Here is a 27,005-nt window from a genome sequence, read left to right on the forward strand (position 1 = left end):
ACATATGATCTTTGATTTTTAAAAAAGTTTTTACATATGTTGAAATTTCAGACTAAAGATGTCCGGAGAGAGCCTGCACAAGCCCACCATGGACGAGGTCACCAAGCTCAGGGACATGGCCAACAAGCTTAGGTTAGTCTTTATTCAGTTCGAAACTAGTAAGCAGTGACCAAACTTTTCAACCAATAATTTAAATTTATAAGGGGTAATTCTCTTTATCATCATTAGTAATGTTTTCAATTTATTTTCAATTGTCTTATAGATCCTGTGTTTCCTTACTACTGAAAATAGTTCAGTAAGACATGTAATTTTACGTATAAGTAGATCAATTGTCACTTTAAGGTCCTAATGCTATTATTTCCAGGATCCACTCCGTAAAGATGACCACTGCCAGCAAGTCTGGGCACCCCACATCCTGCTCCTCCATGGCCGAGATCATGTCAGTCCTGTTCTTCAAGGTCATGAAGTACAAGGTCTCTGAACCCAAGGCTGCTTTCAATGATAGGTAATGAACCCTTTTGATTTAAAATAACTTATTTATCCATCAACTACGGGAAAACAAAAGTGTTATTTTTTTCAATATTAAATCTTAGCTTTTGCTATTTTACACTTTACACTTTTTTCTTCCAACATTTAATGAAGATTAGGCCCAATGGTACTTGAATATCCACGAACTCCCCAATGGTAAATGATTATCCACTATTTCTAAAGAGTAGTTAAATATCCACACTTTCCCTCTATGGTAGTTGATTATCCACAATAGATTCCTATAGGTATTTTGGAAAGCAAATCTTCTCTATGTCTCTTTTCCATATGGATATCAAATAAACGTTAGAATTGTCCTTTTAATCCTCGTGGAAACTTAACTACAATTGAGCCGAAAATTATTTATAAAATCATTTTGCTCAGGTTTATTCTGTCCAAGGGGCACGCTGCTCCAATCCTGTACGCTGCCTGGGCCGAGGCTGGACTCTTCCCTGCAGCTGACCTCATGAACCTCAGAAAGATTGACTCTGACCTCGAGGGTCACCCCACCCCCAGGCTCAACTTTATTGACGTAGCCACTGGATCCCTGGGACAGGGCTTGAGCGTGGCCTGTGGTATGGCTTACTGCGGCAAGTTCTTTGACAAGGCCAGCTACAGGCAGGATTAATGGATACAAAATAAGTAATTTAAGTTATTCCACCCCACCCCTCCATATTTTGATAAATTGAAAAAAGGCAAACTTTTTTTCCTATGTCTCTCTAACATTGCATTCTGCGATATTCTAACCCTTTGGGGTTAACCAACACCGAATATAACTTAACCTAAATTAACTAGTTAGGAACAAGCAAACTAAAAACTATCTACCCTCTTATTTAGATTAATTAAAAAAATAAAGGGACCTTAGCATTTTAGTCATTAAGGTAATTGGATGGGAAAGTGCTTATTTTTTAATATTTCCGTGAGAAAAATTTAACAAATCATAAATTGCAAATTTACTTATCCATTAATCCCTGTTAACAGGACCTACTGCCTGATGGGAGATGGTGAGTCCATGGAGGGTAACATCTGGGAGGCTCTCAACTTTGCTGGATTCTACAAACTGGATAACCTTTGCGCTATTGTAGATGTTAATAGGTAATTTGTATATGATTTTGCAAGAGATGTTTTATACCTAACAATTATTAAAGCAAAAAAGCTGAACTATTTGAAAATTTTAATTTGCCCTGGCTAAGATCTGAAATTTATTGCCCACTTCCCTCTAACAAAAAAAATTACGCTGAATTAAGATTGTTATTACTATTTTTTCTACTAGCGGCTTCGCCCCTAGCCTCTAGGGGCTTTGCCCCAAGAGGTTTCATCAAACCAATTTTTCGTATTTTAGATTAAAAAGAAAAAGAAAAATTTCTGGGGGGGGGGGTATTTTTCTTTTTTTTGGGGGGTTGGGGGTGTCCCACCTCCCAAGAAAATAGTTATAACCTTCCCGGGACCTATGAGAAACTACCCTGTAAAGGAGAACCCGATCGGTTCAGCGGTTAGCGAGATTCTTCGCTACAAACAGACAGACAGACAGACAGACAAACAAACAAACAAACAAACAAGCAAACATTATAGATAAATGAAAAATAAGAAGTACCTTGAGGGATATTACAAAAAAAATTTATTGGTGGTTCCTAATATTCTCTTCTTTTCAGACTTGGTCAGTCTGAGCCTGCCCCTCTGCAGCACGACATGGACACCTACAAGAAGAGGCTCCAGTCCTTTGGCTTCAACGCCATTGTTGTTGATGGTCATGACGTTGAGGAACTCTGCAAGGCTTTCTATGAGGCTGAGAATACTAAGGTACAAAGTTTTTTTCTATCTTCACCTTGTTTTGATTGTCAATACAATGTTAAAACTAAAGATACTACCTACCTAGCAAAGATGACATTAAAACAATTTCTGTAATTAGGCATAATTTGTTTATGTATTCATATTTTCTTAAACTATTTTTCACTGTACTTTTCCTTTAATACTTGTTGTTTGCAGGGCATGCCCACATGTATCATAGCCAGAACCTTCAAGGGAAAGAACTTCCCCGACATTGAGAACCTGTTGAACTGGCACGGCAAGGCCCTCGGTGACAAAACCGACGCCATCATCCAACACTTGCAAGGACTGATCAGCAACCCTGATGCTCCCAACCTACCCATCCAGTCTCCTGCTCAAGACACACCAGCTGTTGAAATCGGCGGAATTACCCTCTCCAGCCCACCTGCCTATAACAAGGGCGACAGTCTTGCCACTAGACAGGCCTACGGCAATGCTTTGGAAAAGATTGCCACCTCAAGCAAGGCTGTGGTTGCCCTTGACGGTGACATGAAGAACTCCACCTTCTCTCAGACAATGTTCAAAGTTGATGCTGGTAGATTTATTGAGTGCTTCATTTGTGAGCAGAACATGATTGGTGTTGGTATTGGAGTGTCCTGCAGGGACAGAACTGTCGCATTTGCCTCCACCTTCTCTGCTTTTCTCACCAGGTATAGTTTGTGTTCCAAAAAGTATATCTTTTTAAAAAGTTACCTAGGGATTTTTTTCCAATTCAATGAATTATAATAATGTCATAATGATCAAAGGTGCAAATATCGTAGAGAATTAAAATTTTCCTTATTAGTTTTTAAGTCAATACTTGAAAATTATACTCTCGGAATTCCCAGGTATAAGGTATACCTAACCAACAAGTGAAATAAAGCATGAATAATATTTTGGGGGGCAATTGGAGAGGTCGTTAATTTTACTATGTTTTGCCCCCCAACGTCAGCTGAAAACCACGTATAGATTCCGTGAATTTTTTCGAATTAATTTCATCATTGGTATAAGCTGCGTAATTCCACTGATTTATGCTAACGATCCTTTTTTTAATGGACAGCTTTTACAATCTAAAATTGCTAATTTTTATGCTTAATTATTTTTCTATGCAGGGCTTTTGACAATCTGAGGATGGGTGTTATCTCTCAGACTAACATCAATGTTGTTGGTTCCCACGCTGGTGTCTCCATTGGTGAGGATGGACCTTCCCAGATGGCCCTAGAGGATCTGGCCATGTTCCAGTCTCTTCCAGGTACAGATTTTTTAGTAGCGCAAATACTCTATAGTGTAAAACGATGGGAAGTCATTGAAAGAAAACGAAGTAGCGAGTTTCGTCGTATTTTCACAATAGCTTTGAAATGTTATTTTAGGTTAGGTAAATGTATATGATTTTCCCGCAGGTCTAGAGCCTCCCCCAAGGGCTAGAAATAGGAGAAAGGCCATCTTGAAAATACGACGAAATCCGCTACTTCCTTTTATCTCTATATTCTAAATTTTCATTTTGAAAAAGTTAGTTATTTTAGTTTTTGCTTAAGGGCCCTAACTGAACATCCAAAAATATATAAATAAATTACCTTAATAAATATATTTTTATTCATTTTTAAATGGTTGATTATTTCAAAATTACTATTTTGAAATAATATAAAGGGTAGGTATTTATTATATTTCATTTTATTATACTTAAACATATATTTCTATTTAAATTAAAATATTTCGAATTACAATTTTGTGAATTTAAACTCGGCACCAGACCATGTTACAAATATAAAATATTATGTTAACACGCGTAATGATTAGCGTGTGTAAATCAATTTTGGTTTTCCACGAGGCAATTACTGTTAATTATCATCACATCAAGATGGAGTAAAATATATCAGGGAGAGAGGGGACATTGGACTGTTTATTACATTAGTCCATAAAGTTTTATGATAGCGATTTCATATTCGTTAGCTTAACAACTTTGGGTAACGTTTTTTGAATTATGATTGTTTGGTTCATTAAGTTTAGTGTCCAAACGTATCAAACACTAATATTTATCTACAAAAGGGGTAATTTTGTGTATTATCATTGAGGATGTACATCATTTTATCGGCCATTGTCTTATCCCTTTAGATCTCTGAAAATGAATTTATAGATTTGATATATACTTACTAATCATTTTATTATTAATAAGTCCAAATTCATTTGATTTAGAGAGAAATGTGCTGTAGACATTTTATAAGTGTTGATAGGGGGGTTGAAGGGGTGTCAAGAAGGTTTAGGGTGAATGTAAATTTTTTTTTAACGCTGCACTTTAAAGAATAGTACCCTCCCATTCCGCCTCAAAAATAAAGTGAAAAAGTTTGAACAAAATCAGTCGCAACCAATAAAAATATCTAATTGATAACAATTTGTAGGATGTACCGTCTTCTATCCATCCGACGCAGTGGCCACTGAGCGTGCTACTGAGCTGGCCGCCAACACTCGTGGAATCTGCTTCATTCGTGTTGGCAGACCCGCCGTTCCCGTTGTCTATGAGAACAACGAGGAGTTCGCCATCGGCAAGGCCAAGCTTGTCCGCAGGTATGTCACTTGATGTGTGTGTGTGTATTTGTGATCAATAATGCTTAGATATTTACTGCACTGGTAGGCTATTTGAGTTCTTTAACTGAATTATTATAAAGGGACAGGGGTTCTAATCTATTTAAATCACACAAGTACATAGATTGTTAATGTTTAGTTGTCGACTATATACTATTTTTTAGCTCGGGTAAGTGATTAGAAATGGTTGCATGTAGATTAACTGAAATTCTTAAAAGTCCTCAAATTTGAATGTAAAACTTATATTTAGGTATTTGTAGGATATTTTTCTAAGTAAGTAATCCTAATAATTGACTATCTAATTGTGCATAGTTCTGATGATGACAAAGTGTTGGTTGTTGCTGCTGGTATCACGCTTGTTGAGGCTCTCAAGGCTGCTGATCAGCTTAAGGAACAGGTAAAATAACAATCATTTTTGCTATTTGTATTTATATTTAGATATATTTTTTTATTCTTAAACTCGAAGCTGTTAGTTATTGAGGTTTGTTATTTACTTGAGAACTTAGTTATATTAGACATGTTAGAAGTAGAACCCTTACAAGGAGTTCTGTCATAATCTGAAATACAAAAATAAATCTGTAGAATGTAAGTGCATATTAAGCAATTTTACGACTTATTATCCTCGATTTTTTTTGTTCAGACTTATGAATGATATTTCAATGTGGACATTCTTGTTTTATATGCAAAAATATAATTATCTATTTAATTTACTTGAAGCAAAATATTTTGTAATGTTTTAACCATGCAGGGCGTTAACGTGAGAGTTCTAGACCCCTTCACCATCAAGCCCCTGGACATCCAAGCCATCCAGGAGAATGCTGCTGCCTGCGGCGGCCGCGTGGTCACCGTTGAGGACCACTATCCCGAGGGAGGTATCGGCGATGCTGTGCTCTCCGCCGTGGCCACCTGCCGTAACGTGATTGTCAAAAAGTTGGCGGTCAACGGTCTGCCAAGGTCAGGACCGCCCAACGCTCTCCTGGAGATGTTCGGCATCTCTGCCTCACATATTGTGAGAGCCTGCAATGATATTGCTAAGATGTAAAGATCTTTTTTTAAAAAGAAACCCTGCTTTAAATATTTTTAATTTAAGCACAATAAAAACTGAATTTTTCAATACAATTTGTAGTAGCAGGCACTTTCAAACTGTCCAAAATTATTTAATTAGTTTTGACAATCAAGGCTTAATGTTTACAATTTCAATTAAAATGTTATTTTTTATTTTTGATAAAAACAACGTGTAAAATGTAAACATTAACAGTAATTATTTAATGAATGTTTGAAATATATCAATTACCCCTTTCCAACGACTCTCCTCTCATCTGTAATTATTTGGTTTTCATGGTAAAGATTAAAATGTTAATATCCACGCTTAAATGAACCCATAACCCCTCTGGTTTCCCATTAAAATCCCTACCCCTTCTTTTTTCCAACCACTTTATTGTTTCCGCATTCTTATCAATTGTTGAATTATTTAAATGTTAATTTAAACGGTTAAGTTTTTATTTTTATATTTTATATTTAAGAATAGCAGCTAGTTACGCGTATTTACTTGCATTTCTAAATCATAATAGTTTTCTTTGTTATATTTTTCAAAAATTGTGATTTTAATTTGTGATTTAAAATTATTCCATTCCAACTAACGATTTTAATTTTTATAGTAAGAGAAATAAATTTTGCATTTATCTACACTTTATATATTTATTGATCATATTTTTTGTTTACTTTTTCAGATGTGCATAAAATGATATAGAATTATGATTATACATGAGTAATGTTTGATATAATATTATTGATGACACTTGATATTGTGCAAGATATTTTAGAAAGATAACAATTAGTATGAAATAGAGTTCAGTATGCGCTTATATTTACCACATATTACACTGTGCTGCAGTTGTTAGACGTAAGATTGACAATTGACCAAATAATTAAAATTATTTTATCTTAAAACTATAACATTTCAAATTGATAATATGATTGTATAAAACAACAGTTAAGTGCAATAAAGTAAATTAAAATGGTAGCTTCTTACTCATGTCAAGCGTCATAATGGATATATCATTTCTTTGATGTTACACCATATTTTTATGTTTTCTAATAAAGTGAAACGATACTCCCTACGATACACCCTATCCACCCTCTTTACCCCATCCCCTCCCTCTTACCGGATGACCAAATTGATCATGCTAGCAACCTAAATTGACAATTTTCCCCTGACTTAATATCCTTCCACGTATATTCTATATCCACAAGTGACTCTACACTTCTAGCTTCTTGGACTTCTATTTATGAGTTATTGCACCCTTCCGCCTAATAGACACTAGGTAATAATGTTCCTAGGACATTACTAAACTTCCCTGAAAATTTTGGAAGATTAGTCTAGCAGTTTACGAGATTTTTCTGGACATACAAGAACACATACAACTTAAAACATGCTGCCATGGAACTCGTTTATTTTTCAGTTGGAGGAGATATGGTGGAAAAGGGAAAGCGTTATTTTAGCCCGCTGCAAGTTTTACTGTATTACCTAGAGAACATGAAAATCTGGTATAAGATCTAAGTTTAAACTCGTGTTTATACCTATTTCGGAATTAGGGTAAAATAGTGGTCCTTAAAAAATAATAATTCAGAATTAAGTTAGATTCCTGGTATCTTATATGAACCTTATGCATCAGGGAGGGAGGGGACATTGGGCCCTTTATTACACTAGTCTCCAAAGTTTTAGAATGACGTTTTCTTATTCGTTGGTTTAACCACTTGTGGGACTTTTATTGAATTCTTATTGGTGGGTTTATTAAGTTGAGTGTCCATACGTTTCAACCATCAATTACAATCTACAGAAGGGGTTATTTATTGTAGCATCATTGGGGATGTACATAAATTTACCTGCCATTGTCATATCCCTTTACATCCCTGCTTATGCATAGTTTATTTGCTTGTAGATTTTCAACCTTTTAATTTGGTTATATTGGCAATCTTAAATAATAAATCAGTGTAACAGACCTGCTGAATAAATCTTGTATGAATGTTGCCAGTTCTTGTGTCACTACGGGGAAATGGACAGGTTTTCCTTGCTGCTTCTTGAACCTGGAGAAGTATATTTCGAAGATTTTAAGGTTTTTATTTTATTATTTGTTAGGTACCTAAGGTTTGTAATCTGTACTATACTTTTTTTTATTTGAAATAATCTTTAAAAAATCCTACTTTCCTAACAAAATACTCGAGAAAAGTTCAGCTTTTTTTCATCCTGTGTTTAGTCAAATCATTTTTATTTTACCCTTTTCGTTTGCATATTTCACACGAGAATAGAACTTTTCATTCCTATTATAATAAACAAGATTAGTTGGTTTAAAATTTTTACTTTGAAACACTCAACCAACCAAGCTTTTATGAGAATACCCAAAGTTTTATGTTAACGAATGAGATAGTGAGATTTTAAAACTGTGATTAGCATATCGTATGATAATTTAAAGTCCACTAGCCCCCAACCTTCCTTATTTAGCTAGATGATTTTGATATTAATCAGGTTGTATACCACATAAGACCGGAAGACAAGCAACCACAAATACAAAATGAGGTGCCTGGTAGACTTAAGGTACAATTATATTTTTTTATATGCTTGTGTCTACCTGCTTATTTTTTTCAAAGTACAGATAATGATCAGTAGCGTATTTGCAAATATTATGGACATTTTAAAAAACCCTATGTTTGTACTTTTTAGGTACCTACCTATTAAATAATGATGTCTAACAAACACAATATTGAACCAAAAAAGTATAGGTAACGCTAGGGGGGGGGGGGTAACTTTGCCACTTTCGCGTTATCAGTGTACTGTGGGCTAGGTATTGATGCGAGACTGTCCAGAAACCACCTTCCAGCCTGCAGCACCTGAACCTGGAGACCTATTCAAAAAATGATTGAATATACGTTAACTACTACCCAAAAGTAAACTTATCCTAAATAACCTATAACCTCGGGTGAGGTGGTGATCTTCCTGGGCTGCACAGCCAACTTGATGATCACCAAGGCCAGACTCTAGGTCAAATAACCTATAGTCTCACATCAATACCTAGCCCACAGTACATTAATTACGAGAAAGTGGTAAAAGTTTCCCCCCCCCCCCCTTAGTTTAATCACTAATATAATCAACTTTTGTTAAGGTATGTTCCAAATGTGCCGTATTTGTGCCATTTAGCCATGCTCTTCCTATGTTAAAATTTCCCCTCGCCGACTGTGATACCATAGAAGAATGGACACCCAAATCTTTCCAGAGTGCCTTGGCTTACAAACAGGAGGTTATACCTATTTGAAATTATTTTCAGTAAATATTCTTTTAAAAATAGTTTAAATACCTAAATACCAATTTTGATTGTTACTTAATGCTGCTCATAATGGGTATTTTTATATTTATATGATGACTTATTTTATGTCTCTTGGTATGAAAAAAAAACCCAGTGATCTTAATGGATGTGGAGCAACTGATTTACAACCCAAAATTGGAAAAATAAATAAATCCCTTCTGTAAATTTAATTTATTGGAGGAAAGGTTTATACAACCAAATCAACATAATTTTCTTTCAGATAATGTTTATTAGCTGCAAACAAACCGTGGAGATGTTATCTCAGAGCATCATAGCTCCTTATAAGTTCAGGTATTGTTGAATATAGTGACGTGCACACTGCACAGGATTTTGCCTGGGGGGTGCCAAAAATTTTGACAATACCCTTATGATTTTTGACAACCCCCTTACACTAAAATCGAGGAAAATGAGAGCCAGAGTGTTTTTATGTCAATTACTGCAAAAACAAGTCTTTTGGTTGGGGGTAATATACACAATAGATTATGGTTTTAGGTGGGTGGACATCTGCACTCCTCTGCTTGAATATAATCATAAGAAATATTAAAATTTTATTAACCCTCTAAAATTTGATTGTATTGTGTATACCCTAGAATGTAGCTTTCTTTATATAGGTAGATTCAGTGTTTCGGAGCCGGGAGCCGTGGAGCCGCCATATTTTGCCGGAGCCGTAATTTTTGTTAAAAACGGCTCTGGATCCGGACTAGATAAATAAAGAGATTTTTTTACAAATTATAATTTGGTAACTCTGTTTTGTCATGTGCAAATGCCCTTTTTAAGTTTTTGAAGTCCATTTTTATCAAAAATTGAACTTTTAAAACCTTCTAAAGTCAAAAATAAAAAATATTTTTTATGGGGGAAAAAATATGTCGAGTTTTTCTTGATTTTAGGTCGGAGCCGGACAGAGATGGAAAAAAACCAGGTTTTTAAAAAAAAGAACAAACCAGTTTGTTTTTTTTGGTTTAAACCAGGTTTTTTTTAGTTTTTTTTTATAAAAACCAGGTTTTTTTTTTTTTTTTTTAAATAATATCCAAATTATAGGCCTGCTCTCCCCCCCCTCTTTTTTCACCCCCTCTCCCTTTTCTCACCCCCGAAACGGGGGGTTCCAAAATTTGCCCAAAAGGACCCGAAAAAGGGCAGCCCAAAACCGCCCGCCCAAAAGCGCCCGCCTGATTTGACAACCCTTACTGACAGTTATTTACTGTATTATTTTAACCATCCCATCTTGCTTTTTTTGGTTTGTATAAGCTTGTTTTTTTTGTTTTTTTTAAGCTTGGTTTTTTTGGTTTACACCACTTGATTTAAACCACGTGGTTTTTTTATGCCATCTCTGGAGCCGGAGCTGGATCCGGATCCAGAGCCGTATTTCCAGATAGGCTCCGCGGAGCCGGAGCCTCACCAAAATCAAACGGCTTCGAAACGCTGGGTAGATTATTTCCATTTTATCTGTACCTAGTGTTCCTTAGTTTTATTTACCTGCCTAATTTTAGACGACAGAAAGAAACTTTTGTGTTCTCATTTACCTACAGAAAAGTTGCTGATTGCCTTTCTCAGGTAACTAATTGTACAAATTATTTTTAGCAGGCATTTTTTTGGTGCAGAAACTGAAAACATATTGAAAAATATATTCTTAAATGGCGCCGAGTATGTTTTTGAAGTTCTAAAGGAACATTAGACATCAACCAACCTTTTCCAAAAATAAACTTTGTCTTCGAATGTTATAGATACAACAACTGCACCGAGCAAGTAGTTTACCTCCAGTTGAACAAAATGGAATGTTGGCAGTCATAGGTATAAAAACTTTATTCAAGTCAGAAATTTATAATACAGTTTGTCTTAAGAATGATAAAAAAAATGAATGAATAAACTAAATAATGGATACCTAGTCAAACTTTACAAATGCATTTCAGTATATTCTCGACAATCCAGATCCAGTTTTGATACCTCCTGGATTGACAACCTACAGGTACAACTACAGTTTTATTAATAATGGATATGACAAAATAAATTGTCAAATTAAGTTTATATAATACTCAATTTGTAAGGTAAATATTTTAAACTAATAATTTTATTTAAATTTTGTAGGAGAAGATCATAATGCAAACGGTTGGAAACAAAATATCACCATTAGTCTTAAATCCAGGTACATTTCTAGTCTTGAATATCTTAGCAAAATAAACTATTTTTGGTGACAATTTTTTCACTTTTTTTCCTCATATTCATGAAAAATAAACAAATTTTGAGGAATAAGGAACTAAGGGGGGGGGGGGTAAGTTTTGCCACTTTCGTGTAATCAGTGTTGTGTGGGCTAGGTATCGATCTGAGATTATAGGTTATTTAGGATAAAAGTTTACTTTTGGGTAGTAGTTCACGGAAATTTAATCATTTTTTGAATAGGTCTCCAGGTTCAGGTGCTGCAGGCTGGAAGGTCGTTTCTGGACAGGTAAAAAAAATTTAAAAATTTAGTTTGAAGAGTTAGAGAGCAACTTATAAAACAAAATATGCTTCTTTTTGAATGTTATTATCATATCTGCAGAAAAAATTAAAATCGGCCTCCAGGTTCAGGTGCTGAAGGCCTCCAGGTTCACTCTGGAAGGTAAAAATTAAAATTTTTATTTGAATAGTTGGAGGTACACTTATAAACCAAATATGCGTGTTTTTGGATGTTATTACCATATTTGAAGAAAAAAATGACAATCGGCCTCCAGGTTCAGGTGCTGCAGGCCTCCAGGTTCACTCTGGACAGGTAAAAAATAAAATTTCTTATTTGAAGAGTTAGAGGTACACTTATTAAACCAAATATGCATCTTTTTGGATGTTATCATCATATTTGCAGAAAAATTAACAATCGGCCTCCAGGTTCAGGTGCTGCAGGCCTCCAGGTACACTTTGGACAGGTAAAAATTAAAATTTTTTATTTGAAGAGTTACAGGTACACTTATAAAACAAAATATGCATCTTTTTGGATGTTATCATCATATTTGCAGAAAAATTTAAAATCGGCTTCCAGGTTCAGGTGCTGCAGGCCTCCAGGTACACTCTGGACAGGTAAAAATTAAAAATTTTTATTAGAAGAGTTACAGTTACATTTATAAAACAAAATATGCATCTTTTTGGATGTTATCATCATATTTGCAGAAAAATTTTAAATCGGCTTCCAGGTTCAGGTGCTGCAGGCCTCCAGGTACACTCTGGACAGGTAAAAATTAAAATTATTTTTTTGAAGAGTTACAGGTACACTTATTAAACCCAATATGCATCTTTTTGGATGTTATACCATATTTGAAGAAAAATTTAAAATCGGCCTCCAGGTTCAGGTGCTGCAGGCCTCCAGGTACACTCTGGACAGGTAAAAATTAAAATTTCTTATTTGAAGAGTTACAGATACACTTATTAAACCAAATATGCATCTTTTTGGATGTGTCATACATCCTTGCCTTTTTCTTTGATACATGGATTGACTATCCAATTTATATTATTTATATTTTACTAACCTGGATGGAGAATCTGTAGCTCTGGATGACATCTGGATAAAATTAACCTCTCTCAGTAGTAATTTTAAAATTATTTCACTAGCATCTACACTTTATGATCTGAATCCTATAGAAATTGCATTCCCCATTCTGAGTATCTGTAATATTATATCTGAGACAGAATTATATTTTGCATATGTGTGGAAAACCATACATAAACAAAAAGTAATAAATACTTCAGATTTATCTAGCTGGCCCCTGGAGGCCACCTTGACCCTGTCTGGAGCATAACACAAACCTTTCATCTAAATAAAAAAAATATAAAATTAATTTTTTAAACCTGTCCAGCAGTCTCATGGAGGCCACCTTGAGCCTGTTTAAAGCACATCTAGGGACTTTAAATAATATGTATTTTATTCAATAATGATGTTTAACCATTTTCTATTTCATAACCTTTTCTCTAAATTCAAAAAGTATGTATAAGGATTATTAGCTATCCTGCAGGCTCCTGGAGGCCACCAGAGCCTGCCTGGAACACAAATAGAAGGTTTACTTGATAAATTTTTGTTGTATTATTATATTTTAACAATTTTCTATTTAGAAACCTTTCCTCTAATATCAAAAAATACCTAAATAAGAAATTTTAAGTTTTACCTGTCCAGAGTGTACCTGGAGGCCTGCAGCACCTGAACCTGGAGGCGAATTTTAAATTTTTCTGTAAATATGATGATAATATCCAAAAAGATGCATATTTTGTTTTATAAGTGTACCTGTAACTCTCAAATAAGAAATTTTAATTTTTACCTGTCCAGAGTGTACCTGGAGGCCTGCAGCACCTGAACCTGGAGGCCGATTGTTAATTTTTCTGCAAATATGATGATAACATCCAAAAAGATGCATAGGTATTTTGTTTTATAAGTGTACCTGTAACTCTTCAAATAAAAAATTTTAATTTTTACCTGTCCAGAGTGTACCTGGAGGCCTGTAGCACCTGAACCTGGAGGACGATTTTAAATTTTTCTGCAAATATGATGATAACATTCAAAAAGGTGCATATTTGGTTTAATAAGTGTACCTGTAACTCTTCAAATAAAAAATTTAAATTTTTACCTGTCCAAGGTGTACCTGGAGGCCTGCAGCACCTGAACCTGGAGGCCGATTTTAATTTTTCCTGCAGATATGTTAATACCATTCAAAAAGAAGCATATTTTGTTTTATAAGTTGCTCTCTAACTCTTCAAACTAAATTTTTAAATTTTTTTTACCTGTCCAGAAACGACCTTCCAGCCTGCAGCACCTGAACCTGGAGACCTATTCAAAAAATGATTAAATTTCCGTGAACTACTACCCAAAAGTAAACTTTTATCCTAAATAACCTATAATCTCAGATCAATACCTAGCCCACACAACACTGATTACGCGAAAGTGGCAAAACTTACCCCCCCCTTACCAACCTATCAAAATATTTTTATGAAAAAAATGTAAATTTTGACATATGCATAATTATGTTTATTCAGGTCGCATATTGTTGACCTGCAAGCGATTATATTTCCAAGCTTATAACAACCTGGAAACTGAACCTGTTATCAAGATTAAACTTTCTAATATTAAAAGGTATATGCATCTATTTTTTTTTTATCAGAAGTAGTGTCAGGGATAAATATTTCCTGATAATGTCTCACATAATTAAACAGAGAAATCGTCTGAAATCTTTAAGATCTTATAAGGTAGCTTAATTACATGCTACTGCATTGTTATCATAAGTAGTAGGTAATAGAAAATGAGTAGGGTTAAAGTGATCTGAAAAAAATTCCAATCTGGAGCTTTAAGAATTTGTCATTTTACTACAAGACTTTCAGGGTATGCTCAGGAATGAAACAATTTATTTAGTCTTGCTTTTCTTCTTATAGGTCATCTAAAATATGAAGATTTATATTGTACATGAAATGTAATGATACAAGAAGAAAAACAAGATCATAATAGAGTTTTGATAAGTAAAGCATATTTTTCAGAAATTAACTTCGCTTTTTACATTTTGAAGGAAATAAAGGTTAACTCAAGGACGTCCAAGGGGGGGTGGGTAAAGTGGGGATTACCCCCCCACCTCAAATAAAAAAGCTTGGACACCCCTGGGTTTTTGTTAATATTCATAATCTTAACATTTCTGGGTTTTTTTAGAATATTTCGACGCAGATACTTACTAAGGCCACAAGGATTAGAAATTGAATATGAAGGTTCCAAGGTAAAAATCAATATAAATTTTTTAAATCTTTAAAATAAACTAAAATGATAACAATTTAAAACCAGTTATCGCTCTTATCTATAATACAAAGTCCTTATATAAAGTAACAGGATGTCTAATAGTCTATGTGTTGCGAAGGATTCTGTTAACTGCTGAACCGATATGTTTAACATTTCAATGAAATTCTTGCTTAGAGAAGGTTTATACCTAACTATTATGGGGGATGGTACCTCCACCCTTCCAAGAGAAATATCCCTAGAAAACAAAAAAATTCATATTTATACTTTACTGACCCCATAAACTTTCTATCAAGATTTTTACTAGGTAACAAAATCTTATAATTTTTAGGGTATAGCAAGCCATATTTATATATCACTAACAAAACCAGAAGATAGAGATATACTTTATGACAAGATTATACAACAAGAAAATTTTCAGGTATAACAAACTATTTTCAAAATTATGTCATCTCTTAGTAATATTCCCCAATTTAAATTAAGTCTTTTTGTATGAATTTGAAGTATTTATTCATCCCAATTAAATTATTGTTTAAAATTCTATAATATAAAGTTGTAAGGTTTTATTTGTTTGAAACTTAATATCTCGGAAATTTCTGGTCCGTATTGAATTTACCTTTCATGGAAGTTTTATGTATTTCTTATTTTAATGTTTATGCTATTTTCCTCACCTACCTGACCACGCCGAAGTGCGAAGCTACTGATGAATTATAATGTTATCAAACACTTTATTTGAGTCTAACATACACTAAGCCACACATGAAAGAAGATTATGTCACATAAATCACTCGAACATTTAAGTCTTTCTTTGCAATATTCTTGTATTTAGCAAATACTGGATAGACAATGAATAATTATATAAGTTAATTTATCCAACTAATAAATCTTTGACATACAGTGATTACAGTTAAAGCAAATTAACATGAAATTCCGTGTTGTTACTTTTGCTTGTTTAGGCAAGTCAAGACGAAGAAAGTATGACATTGAAATGGCAACATGGAATTCTTTCTAATTATGATTATTTAATATACTTAAATAGTTTAGCAGACAGGTATACATTATTATGCTTAGATTAACCATATTTATTCTGAAAATGAAAATAAAAGAGATAAGTTTCTCCTTCATTTTATTTTCATCCTTTAGACCAAATAAATCTATGGTGAAAAGACTATTGTTACACTCTTGTGAGTTTATCAACTACCTTGGTTAGTTTGTTCATACATGATTATTTGGGCTTTGCTACTTATGGATGTTGCCATGAATGTTGTCCCGTTAACAATAAAATCTTTTATTGGTAGATATATTAGATAGATATGTTCTTTAAAATATTTAGATAAAAAATTTGTCTTATTGTGTATTCATGTTTTTAGATCCTTTAATGACCTGACCCAGTATCCAGTATTTCCCTGGGTCATCCAGGATTATACCTCTCCAACACTGGATCTGGATTCTGATAAGACATACAGAGATCTTACTAAACCTATAGGTCAGTGTAGTAGTGTGAACAAAGAAGAATGACATTAAACTTTAAAGTATACCTATTAGGAACAAAAGTTTTATAAACATGCTCTTTTATTCGTTGGCTCAAAAACTAATGGTACTTTTATTAAATCTTGACTAGTTTCCAAACCTTTCCAACAATTAAATTGGTTCTGTATATGGAGTAATTTTATTTTTACATAAGGTTATATTATCTGAAGCTTAAGATATCGGAAATTGCTGGTCCGAGTGGGCTGTGCTTCTCAGGGAAGCTTTATGATTGTCTTCAGATGGTTTTAGTCTATTCTCCTTACAATCCCCCACTCTCTCCTAGAGGATAGGGACAGAGCAACTGAATAATTCATTAAACATTTAAAGTACAAAGTAGGTAACCTTCACTTCTCTTTTAAAGACGTTCCTTTACTTTTGTGTACCCTTTACAATCAAATATTAAATTTATTTTCAGGTGCCATAAACAAGGAGAGATTAGAGTTTCTAAAGTCACGGAGAGAAGATTTACCAGATGAAAAATATTTATATGGAAGCCATTATTCTACACCGGGCTTTGTCTTGTACTATCTTGTCAGAAAGGTAACCTTTTTAGCACCCATAGTAGAAAAGTTCCTCTTCAGTTCTAAAAAAATTGTATGGAACTAAAAGGATAACTTGATAAAAATGATGGAATTTGGTAGGTACCAATGATAAAAAGAATAATTTAATTTGTTTTAGTTTTCATCCAAGTTATAGGAATTAGCTAGTTTCCTGTTTTTTCCCTTGCCTTTCCTGTTTTAATTGCTAGCATTTAATATATTACCTAATACAGTAGGTAATTATTTTTTCTAATATTACAATTATTTTCCTGTAATTTATATAGTTTTTTGTGACTTCTTTCTGTAGAATACAAATTTATTGATCTTTTTAGGTTCCAGAGTACATGTTATGCCTACAAAATGGCAGATTTGACCATCCTGACAGGATGTTCAATTCTATTCCTACAACCTGGAAAAATGTCACTACTCACTTGTCAGATTTTAAGGTATGCAATTGATTTATTTTTGTAATGTAACAAAATTGCTCCTTCTATAGATTAAGATTGTTAGTTGATAGGTTTAGACAATCTCAATTTGAATCACGCAATGCAGATTTTATAAAATATCTAATAATAAAATCCCTGGATGTTATAATAATCTTTTAATGAATAATAATCTAGGAACTGGTCCCCCAGTTTTATCAACAGCCTGGTGACTTTCTAACTAATTCTATGGGCATTGATTTTGGCGTTAGACAGGTATTTATTAATTTAATGCCTGGTTTCAAGAATAGTAAAAATCTTTGCTTTCTTTGTTCCAGATACAAAGTCAATGTATATTGAATATACGTGGATATTATGACAGGGGAAAAATTGCCAATTTAGTTTGCTAAAATGATCATCATTAATTAGTCAGTTCGTTATAAGTGGGACTGGGGTGAATGATAATCTGGTGGAAGATACAAGTAATAATAATTCTATTACAAAGTCTTTTGATAATATGTAATATACTTATTTATATTCATATCAAAAGTTAAAAAAAGTCAAGAATATATTATCTATATTATTTCTTAATCTTAGGATAATAAGAAAGTAGGAGATGTGGAGCTTCCTCCCTGGGCCTTGAATCCGGAAGATTTTGTATCAAAATTAAGGCAAGCCCTAGGTAAAAAAATTACTTACTATTTTACTGAAAATAAAAATCAAGCTATCTAAATATCTAAAATTTTGTTAAATGGCGATAATACTAAAGAAAAAGATAATTTTTTTTTTTAAAGCTTCCTAATAACTGTTATAAAAGACTGAGCTTTCTTGCTTCTTAATGTATTAGAACTTAAATCTGTAAAAAGAATAGGTAGTTAAAACAAGTTCAGACTTGCTATGTCCTAAAATAAAAGCAAGAGGAAGATATTATTAAAGACTACATCTAAAAATATATTTTAAGAATTAAAAATTATTTTAGAGAGTGATTATGTGAGTAAAAATCTTCACCATTGGATTGACCTAATATTTGGGTACAAGCAAAGGGGAGAAAATGCTGAATTATCTGACAATGTCTTCTATCCACTGTGCTATGAAGGCTCTGTTGATCTTGATAGCATTCCAGATTTAGAGGTAAGTGATCTTTCATTACAGTCAACCATTATGTAATGCATTGCATTGCATATATCCTTGAAAGAAGTGTATAAAAATCTATTCCATATAAAGATTTGGTATACTTTATTTACAGTAATAAGGTTTTTTTACAACTTTTAATCCTTTAACTGAAATTAGTTTTTTTTATTTAATTGGCGGTTTCCATCTAAGTGCCTAGTCGAGCACAGAAACCCATCCCCCTTATTTTGAAATAATTTGAAAAATTTGGGGGGGGGGCGGGGTAAGTTTTCTTGTGTTTTTATATTGCTTTAGTTCAGGTTAGGTTAGGCTATTCTGGGTACAGAGTTTATGACCCTCTGCAGAGGCTGGGTCTAAAGAAAAAAAAGTTATTTTAACATTACGGGATGTGTTTCTGTTCATGCAGGGCACTTTTAGGGAAAGCACAATTTTATTGTTTTTAGGAGAGGTATGGTTTAGAAGTACAAATATCTGAATTTGGGCAGATTCCTAAGCAGATATTACACCGTCCACATCCACAAAGATACACATCTCTGCCCAGGAGTCTGGTAACAGAACTTTCTGCTGGAAAACAGGATTATTCCAGGTAGAAAATATTTAAGTTGTTTGTCTAATTGACACATTGTGTAGGGATAAGATACAACCAAGGAATGACAATTGGTGTTTTAGTTTGTAGCTCCATTTATTAGTATTAGTATTTCTAAAAGGATCTTCTACTTTTATATACCCTAATTGTGGATTCTGAAATAATTTAAAGATTAACCAAAAAAGCATTCACATAGATCACATCCTATTATATTACTATTTGTTTAGAAGTTCTCATTGGATATCAATAAAATCCTTAGTTAGAGAATCAGACCATCAGTCTCATAAAGAAGCCATCTCAGCACTTTGTATATATCAGGTATAGAATTTGTTTCGGTACAACGGCATTTGGCTGGCCGTTTACCAGATCTTTACGTACAAACGTACGAAACCTGCTACTTCCCACAAGAATCAAAACCAGCATAGTTACTAATACAATTTATTGTATGAAAACGGTCATGCTGAAATAGAAAATAACAAAATTAATAGTAAAATATTAAAATGTTAAATACATTATAAAATAAATCTTGTAAAAGAAAATAAATCTTTTTCTTATTTGGAACAATCGTCTATTCCTTATAAAAGGTTGCGTGACTTCGAGATTATATTTCAAAATGTATAAAGGAAGCTAGGGTTATTTTTTGCTTAAAATTAATCAAAATTGAATGCGAGTTTGAAATTCATAAATAAAATCATCATAGACTACTATTAAAATATTCTGGTACAAAAATAAATTAATTACTTGGTCTAATTTTAGTGAAAATGAAAAGATTAATTTGCCGTCTTAAAAAAATCACTCCACTCTATTATAAATGCTTAAAGAAAGAATTCTTACCGAGGTCATTGATCTTGTCAAGCTGGGAAGCACTCAAAGGTATTTTTCAGTACGGATAACACCACAATTTTGACTATACATGGTTTTTTATCACACAGATATTCCGCACATCTTGAAAGAAAGATTAAAGATGGCCACGCTAGCTTTGTTTTGGTTTGCGCAAGCGTTGTTTTGATTGCCGCGTTCAATTATGAACTTTAATTTAAACTTGGGCGCTTTCTAAACTGCCATTAATGATAAGGAAAACAAAAGGGATAAAGGTTCGAGTTCACAAACGCATCACACTATTATACTTCCAATACAGAATTATATTGGATTTGAATTATGCAAAGGGAGAGTATTCAGGATAATAATATTTTGGGGTGGAGTTCATTCCTTTTCTATTCTTTTTATAAAAGTAACAACATGTCTTTTCGTCTATGTGCAGATTTTGATCTCGCATACCACTTATAACATTTTTAAAACATATTTAATCGAACCTTAATTAGCTAACAAGATCAAAATAAAACCTAAATAATTCTAGAGCTAATATTAACTTTCTTAGTTTTAATTTGAATGTGTTTAGGATTATATGGTGGTATCAGCTAGCCAGGATAGTCAGGTGAAGCTGTACAACCTACGGAACTGTACTGTTGAGAGATCTGTACATATGAAGACAATGTCTATTTCCAGTATTATTTGCCCTCACAAGTCAAATTCTATGCTTTTAGGTTCGACATTTTAGTTTTTTTAAAACAAAATGGAATAGGCATTAGAAATAACAAGGATGACAACATCCATAAAAGCGGAGCTCTGAAATGGTAGGAAAAATGAACATCTAAACTTGTTGAGTCTCAGAACGGAATTCTAAAAATTTTTAAGTAAATTTGTTGCAAAACTTTTTTAATACAGGATGTTTAAAGGACATATTACTTTTTAAAGACTTGATTACAAAGATGCTTCGATTATAACATTATACCTTGGGGTAATAGGAATCATTATTCCAAAAATCAGATGAATAGGATAACATACAAAATCTAGTTGTCAAAAAAGTAAAAAGTCAGCATGTTTTAAATAGACGTACGGGCTTTCTGGTAATTATTACAGAGTTGATAACTTCCTAAATGGCCGTTGCCATTTCTACAACTGGCAGAAAATTAGTGGATGTTTTTTTTGTCAAAATCGTACCTTATTACTATAGGAATCATCATTTAAAAGTTTGAAATCGACGTGACGGGCGGACCGACCATAATTAAAGAAAAGCCTTGTTTTTAAAAAGATGTGTGTGGAATGAGCATTAAAGTAAAAAAAATATTTTTTTAGGATGTTGGGACAGCACCATTTTGAGTTACAACGTGTACACAGCAATGGCTGCCCCCTCTGTTCCCGCGCACAGTGATGCAGTCAGCTGTTTAGCCTGGTCGGGGGGCAGGCTTGCCAGTGGCGGCTGGGATGGAAGGTAGCATAAAATTTGAAATAACTTCCAAATTAATAAAAGTTGCAATAGGAATAACTATAAATCATTTCATATACCTTTTAAAAGAAAAGTTTCTATATTATGACATTCTGATCTGTTTTTGTAGGATACGAGTTTGGTTGTGTGACAAGGGAGAAGGTCTGGACGGAAGTGGGGCATTGTATGAGCTTAGTCTAGGTAAACTGTTCGGATCTACTGCAGTTCACGGTAAAATATTGCTGGTAAGCAATATTTCCAAAAATCTATGAATTTTAAAGGCTGCTAGCTGCCAAACGGCTGAACGTACAGATCATGCCCGCACACTGTTTTAAGCGGCATAAGAAGGCCTACAAATTATCTGGAATAGCCATAAATCAATAATGCATAATTATCTCGCAGTGCAGAGAAATGCGCGAATAAGACCTATTTTACGCCTTTTTTCTTCAGTGAAGCTTTCCCTGTGCATAATTGGATCTTGGCTATTCCAGATTATTTGTAGGCCTTCTTATGCCGCTTAAAATGGTGTGCGTGTATGATCTGTACGTTCAGCCGTTTGACAGCTAGCAGCCTTTAAAATTCTTAGATTTTTGTAAATATTGCTTACCAGCAATATTTTACCGTGAACTGCAGTAGATCCAACTATTCTTTTCTCTAATAATTTCCATTTCAATGACGTTTGTAAAATAAGATTCTTCTTGCAATCTCTAAGTAGTAACAGCATTCTAGGAAAAGTCAAGAAAAATTTAATATTTTTAAGATTTTGTATAATCATATATGGGTATTATTTTAGGATCTGCAGTAACTTGTGTTGATATTTTGTATGATGAAATCTCATCACCTGACAATACAAATTTGGACGATGTAAGTTTTTTTATATTAAAATAAAGTTGAAATTTATGAAAGAAAGAAAACTACAAAAACATTGCTTTCTATTCAAAAACTATATTTAAAGACTGAAAAGGTTCAAGCATTGAAAGCTGTTACTCTGTGCTTAGGGATAAAGTAGTTTTTCTTATTGATCCAAGAAACTAAGGAGAGGAGACTGTTCTAAACCTGAACAAAAGTAATATGGATCATTAACATACTAGTGGCTGCGTCCCTATTATCTACGGACTCTGTACTCAAAGGGGAAGGATGGGCAGAAAAATAGCCTAGAACCATACCTACCAAGACTTTAATCTAAAAACTAAATAGCCTAAAACCATCCCAGAATCTCGGTTAAGCTTACCTGTAAAGGAGAACTTAATCAGTTTGGTAGATAATATAATCTTAAGCTTTAGACAAAAAAAACCTTTGTATTTTATATAATAAAAATAAAAAAAATTTCATTTTTTATAAGTCGGAGCTTAGTGTGGAGCCAGACGGATGTGGTGATACCGACCAGACAGACCTGGATGAGTCGGTCAATGATATTGGATGTGGCTGGGTCGCCGGTGGCAGCAGGAAACATAAACTATAGAATTATAAAAGCAGTTTTCATGATAAATATTGTATGCGTCCAGACTCCACAGGAGCATATATGGTATAGCTAAGTTACTAATTGGAACGTCGGTAGATTCTGGAACAATTTAATTTAATTGTACTCGATTCTACACCACTTGATGCCTCAAGAGGTCATTGAGATGGAGGTTGGGTTCGACCAACCCCCACACTTTCAAACTTTGTTTTAAAAAGAAAAAATAAATACAAAATTTTTGTTGGGCAAGTATTTTTTTATTGGCGATTTACCTATAAGAAACTTCACTGAAAAGGAGAACCATATCGCTACGGACAAAAAAGCGTATATTATAACTTTAATATTACTTTATATAATACCTGAGGTAAATTCTTTAAAAAACTTTTGCCTCACTAAAATCAGTTTGCCTCACTAAAATCAGTGGGGCTCGCTAAAAATTTAGAGGGGATAATTTTATTGAGGCAAATTTTTTTTTAAGAATTCACTCTGCTTCTTATTCTATTTTTTATGTTAGGGAAGGAGAAGTTTACATCTGGAGGTTGGAGGGAGGCAGATTCAGCCTCTCACAACAAATTCCTGCTCACAAAAGACAGGTTTGAATTGATTTTTTTTTTGTATTTTAAGCTAATAGAAAATATTTAAAATGACTAGAACAACAAACTTATGTTTTCTTTGAATTGTTCTTATTGCAAAATAAAAAAAATCACTAGTTTATTTTTAACTTTTATGATTCACTTTTAAGAATTAAAATATTCAAATTATGACACTCAGTATTAAACTTGTAGGTGAACTGTGTATTGTTTAATGAGAATGGAAATAGAATATTAACTGGAGGATCTGATTTTCTTCTGCAGGTTCATGATCTGGAGACTGGCACTTCTGTTTTCAGGTAAGAAATAAAGAAAGTCCTCTTAAAAATAAAATGAATTACAAAAAGAAAAATGAGAACATGTGAGAATGTCACTTCCAAAAAAACTATCTTTTCCTTTATGATTATTCATTCACTTATTTGTTTAACTAGGAGAGATATTGGAGAAGAAGTGACAGCCTTAGCGTGGGATGGAGATCAGGCTATAGTTGGGGGAGGTAGAGGATCCATTCAGGTAAATAAAGATGGAAATCAGTCTATAGTTGGGGAGTCATAATAATACATAGGAATTCTAAATTTGATTGCAATAAAACTTATTACTGCATAACAACTCTAAAAATTTTGTTATATAATTTTAGATTTGGAACCTATTTGACAATGCTAAGATCTGGGAAGAACCAAAGGCCCACACTGGCCGTGTCACCAGCTTAGTCATGAATCCAGGTACACACAAACAAGACACGTCATGAAAATTAAATCATTTATTTGTGTAAAAATATAATGAAAAATTTTGATATTACATTTGATATAGGTTGGTATAGAGAAATAAAGACAAGCCATTCAGACAAAGTAAATTTAATACTTTACACACTTTTTGTTGGGTTTGTAACAAGATACTTGGCTATGCAAGAATTTGATATTTTTCTTATCTAAAAATATGCAAAATTCTACTTATTAACTTTTGGGAAAGGATAGGTAGTTTCAGGGGCGTCCAAGCTTTTTTTTTTGGGGGGGGTAAAAAATTTTAGGGGGGGGGGTAATTCGTGTTTGGGGGGGGTAAAATGGCGCGCGAAGCGCGCCGAAATTTTTTTTTACCCCCCCCAAAATTTTTACCCCGGGGGTAAAATTTGATTGGGGGGGGTAATTACCCCCCCTAAAGTCTGTTGGGGGGGGTAAATACTCCCCCCAAATCTGTTGGGGGGGGTAATTACCCCCCCCAAACTAATTTACCCCGGGGGTAAAATTTTTGGGGGGGGTAATTTAATTATGTAAAAAAAGCACCTACCTAATCTATTAAGTTAATAAGTACTATCCTATAACATAAAGTAGTAAGTAAGGTTTATTTGACTATAGCTTCAGATTTCATTACTTTTAATACTGAGTTCTCCTTTTTAGGAAAGCTTCACATAGATCCCATGATGGTTCCACACTATTATAGGTCAATCCTTTGAGTGGTTTTAGGCTATTTTTCTCCTCCCTTTTTACCCTTTAGAAAACACGAGTTCTTAGATGCTAAGATACTATATTCAAATATATAGTAGTATCTCATTCTTTAGAACATAAAAATACAATAATTAACTCACTAACCAATGAACCAATATGATTATACTTTAAAGTGAAGCGTCTTATAGGTCCTGGTAAGTTTTATAACTAGTTTTGAGACACCCTGACATCCTCCCAAAAGAAATCGCCTATAGAAATTCTTATTCATTATTTAATGAAATATTTAATTTAGTTAGGTATCTATTTTATGGAATCTTCAGTGCTTTACAATTACATCATAGATCCCCCCCCCAAAAAAAAATTTTCAGTAAAATTTTTTTTTTTTAAGAACATTCAATTTGGGGGGGGGTAAATACCCCCCCCCAAAAAAAAATTTTAAAGAACATTTATTTTTGGGGGGGTAATTACCCCCCCCAAAATGGTTTGGGGGGGGTAAATACCCCCCCCAAAATCGTTGGGGGTGCCTACGGCACCCCCAAGGTAGGGGTAATTTTTTTTTGGGGGGGGTATTGTTCAAAAAATTTTGGGGGTGCCTACGGCACCCCCAAAATCGTTTGGGGGTGCCAAATGGCCCATTACCCCCCCCCCTTGGACGCCTATGGGTAGTTTAACCTTAGTTATTACTTAGTATTTAGGTACTTGTTTTGTTAGAACTAGGTAAATAAACAAAAAATTAAGTTAACCACGTTTTTAAGATGAAATATTTTTAAATGTTGAGTGATTTTAGACTAAGTAGCATCAAATGTTTTGTTGAGTTCATTATGTAAAAATGTCACAAAAAATAGCATTGCATACTATAAAAAGCTGGAAGAAGTTGCTTAACAAATTACATCACTTGCTCGCGCGAAGGCCATTGTACCCTTTATGTGTTTGTTATTTTAATCATTTTAATTACTCCATTATTCAGGCGTAACCCGAGCACCGGGTCCTACAAGTCCTACAGCTGACAATAAAGCAATTCTGGTTTCTGGCGGCGAGGATAGAAGAGTTATTGTGTGGAAAACTCTTCAGTAAAAACAAATTGATTTAAGAAAATTTGCTTCGTAAGCGATTACTTAACATTTTTAGTAGCGAAGCTACTCAATAATTCACTTTGTCTGTGTGTCCGTCCTTCAGTCCGTAACTCCTATTTAAGATAGACAAGGATTAAATAGGTTCACATTCTACATATTTTCACCAAGTTTTATTTAGAATATGTCTATTAATTGCGGTGCTAGATCAATTCCTAGATCTTAAAGTTTTTGTGATTTATTTTATCTAGTTTAATGTTTTTTTATGACACTGCGCTAAATCCTCCATAATTTTTGAGCTACGCCAATTATGGTTGTTGTCATCCTTGTTATTTTTATACTTTATTAACACTGTATTGAGCTTTTATTTGACCAAATCTAATTTGCTTATTTATCTTTGAAAATGATATTTAAGATTTAAACAATCTATAGGGCAAATACACTACAGAAAAATTGCCAATAATCTCTGAACATCAAAACTACAAATGCAAACTTAGTATTTAAAATTTTGATGTGCCATTTTGTCATAACATACCATGTGATATTTAAACTAAACAGCATTTAATTCTCATTTATTATTATGTTAAAATTAGTTTGATATTATTTGATACTATGTATTTCTTTTTGAATTTAATTATTATATAATCAAGTTAAAATCTTATTTAAGGTTGTTTTAAAAATCTAGATATTTGAACAAGGATTAAATCATTAAAAAGTAGCGCAGCACTCCATTCCAACATGCTTTTTTGTATTTTTGTTATTACCTTAATCAAAGACAAACCTTACTTAACCCAGGGCTTGTATAAGAGAAGCTTTGATATTAATTTAATTAAAGTTAGTTACTATCTAAACAAAACTATGTGATTTATAAGCAAAAATATTATTTTATAAAAAAAATTCTGTGATTAAGCAAATTCTAGCTATAATAATATATTACATACCTACTTACTAATAAATTATAAACACAAAT

The 27,005-nt window shown here is 33.4% G+C and overlaps 2 protein-coding genes across 5 annotated transcripts; both read left to right on the top strand.

The window, feature by feature from the left end:
• LOC145322431 (transketolase) lies at positions 1–6,642 on the top strand. The gene is made up of 10 exons (XM_080164423.1): positions 1–132; positions 365–505; positions 910–1,143; positions 1,507–1,620; positions 2,178–2,325; positions 2,512–3,002; positions 3,444–3,583; positions 4,728–4,893; positions 5,224–5,308; positions 5,660–6,642. The coding sequence occupies exons 1-10, from the start codon at positions 59–61 to the stop codon at positions 5,951–5,953; spliced, it is 1,887 nt and encodes a 628-aa protein (XP_080020549.1). The 5' UTR covers positions 1–58; the 3' UTR covers positions 5,954–6,642.
• Positions 6,640–27,004, top strand: LOC145322414 (protein FAN-like). 4 transcript variants are annotated; one of them, XR_013880663.1, is made up of 33 exons: positions 6,640–6,814; positions 7,905–8,027; positions 8,438–8,506; positions 9,072–9,206; positions 9,493–9,563; positions 10,760–10,823; positions 10,994–11,060; positions 11,180–11,235; positions 11,355–11,412; positions 14,259–14,355; positions 14,920–14,983; positions 15,332–15,421; positions 15,957–16,051; positions 16,371–16,486; positions 16,946–17,070; positions 17,402–17,515; positions 17,690–17,767; positions 18,089–18,173; positions 18,471–18,622; positions 19,066–19,208; positions 19,436–19,526; positions 20,608–20,752; positions 21,345–21,480; positions 21,605–21,675; positions 22,268–22,338; positions 22,817–22,918; positions 23,446–23,526; positions 23,719–23,822; positions 23,955–24,036; positions 24,161–24,245; positions 25,933–26,068; positions 26,335–26,702; positions 26,871–27,004. XR_013880663.1 is itself a non-coding variant. In XM_080164408.1 (32 exons), the coding sequence occupies exons 2-31, from the start codon at positions 7,968–7,970 to the stop codon at positions 26,037–26,039; spliced, it is 2,814 nt and encodes a 937-aa protein (XP_080020534.1). In that variant the 5' UTR covers positions 6,640–6,814; positions 7,905–7,967; the 3' UTR covers positions 26,040–26,068; positions 26,335–27,004. The 4 variants fall into 4 exon arrangements, 2 of the variants coding, with proteins under 2 accessions (XP_080020534.1, XP_080020544.1); XR_013880677.1 differs by having other exon boundaries at positions 26,397–26,702; XM_080164408.1 differs by having other exon boundaries at positions 26,335–27,004.
• Position 27,005: the final 1 nt, after the last annotated feature.

Source organism: Acartia tonsa, chromosome 1 (assembly GCF_053477335.1).
Source record: "Acartia tonsa isolate MP-2025a chromosome 1, ASM5347733v1, whole genome shotgun sequence".
In the NCBI taxonomy this organism is placed as follows: Eukaryota; Metazoa; Arthropoda; class Copepoda; order Calanoida; family Acartiidae; genus Acartia; species Acartia tonsa.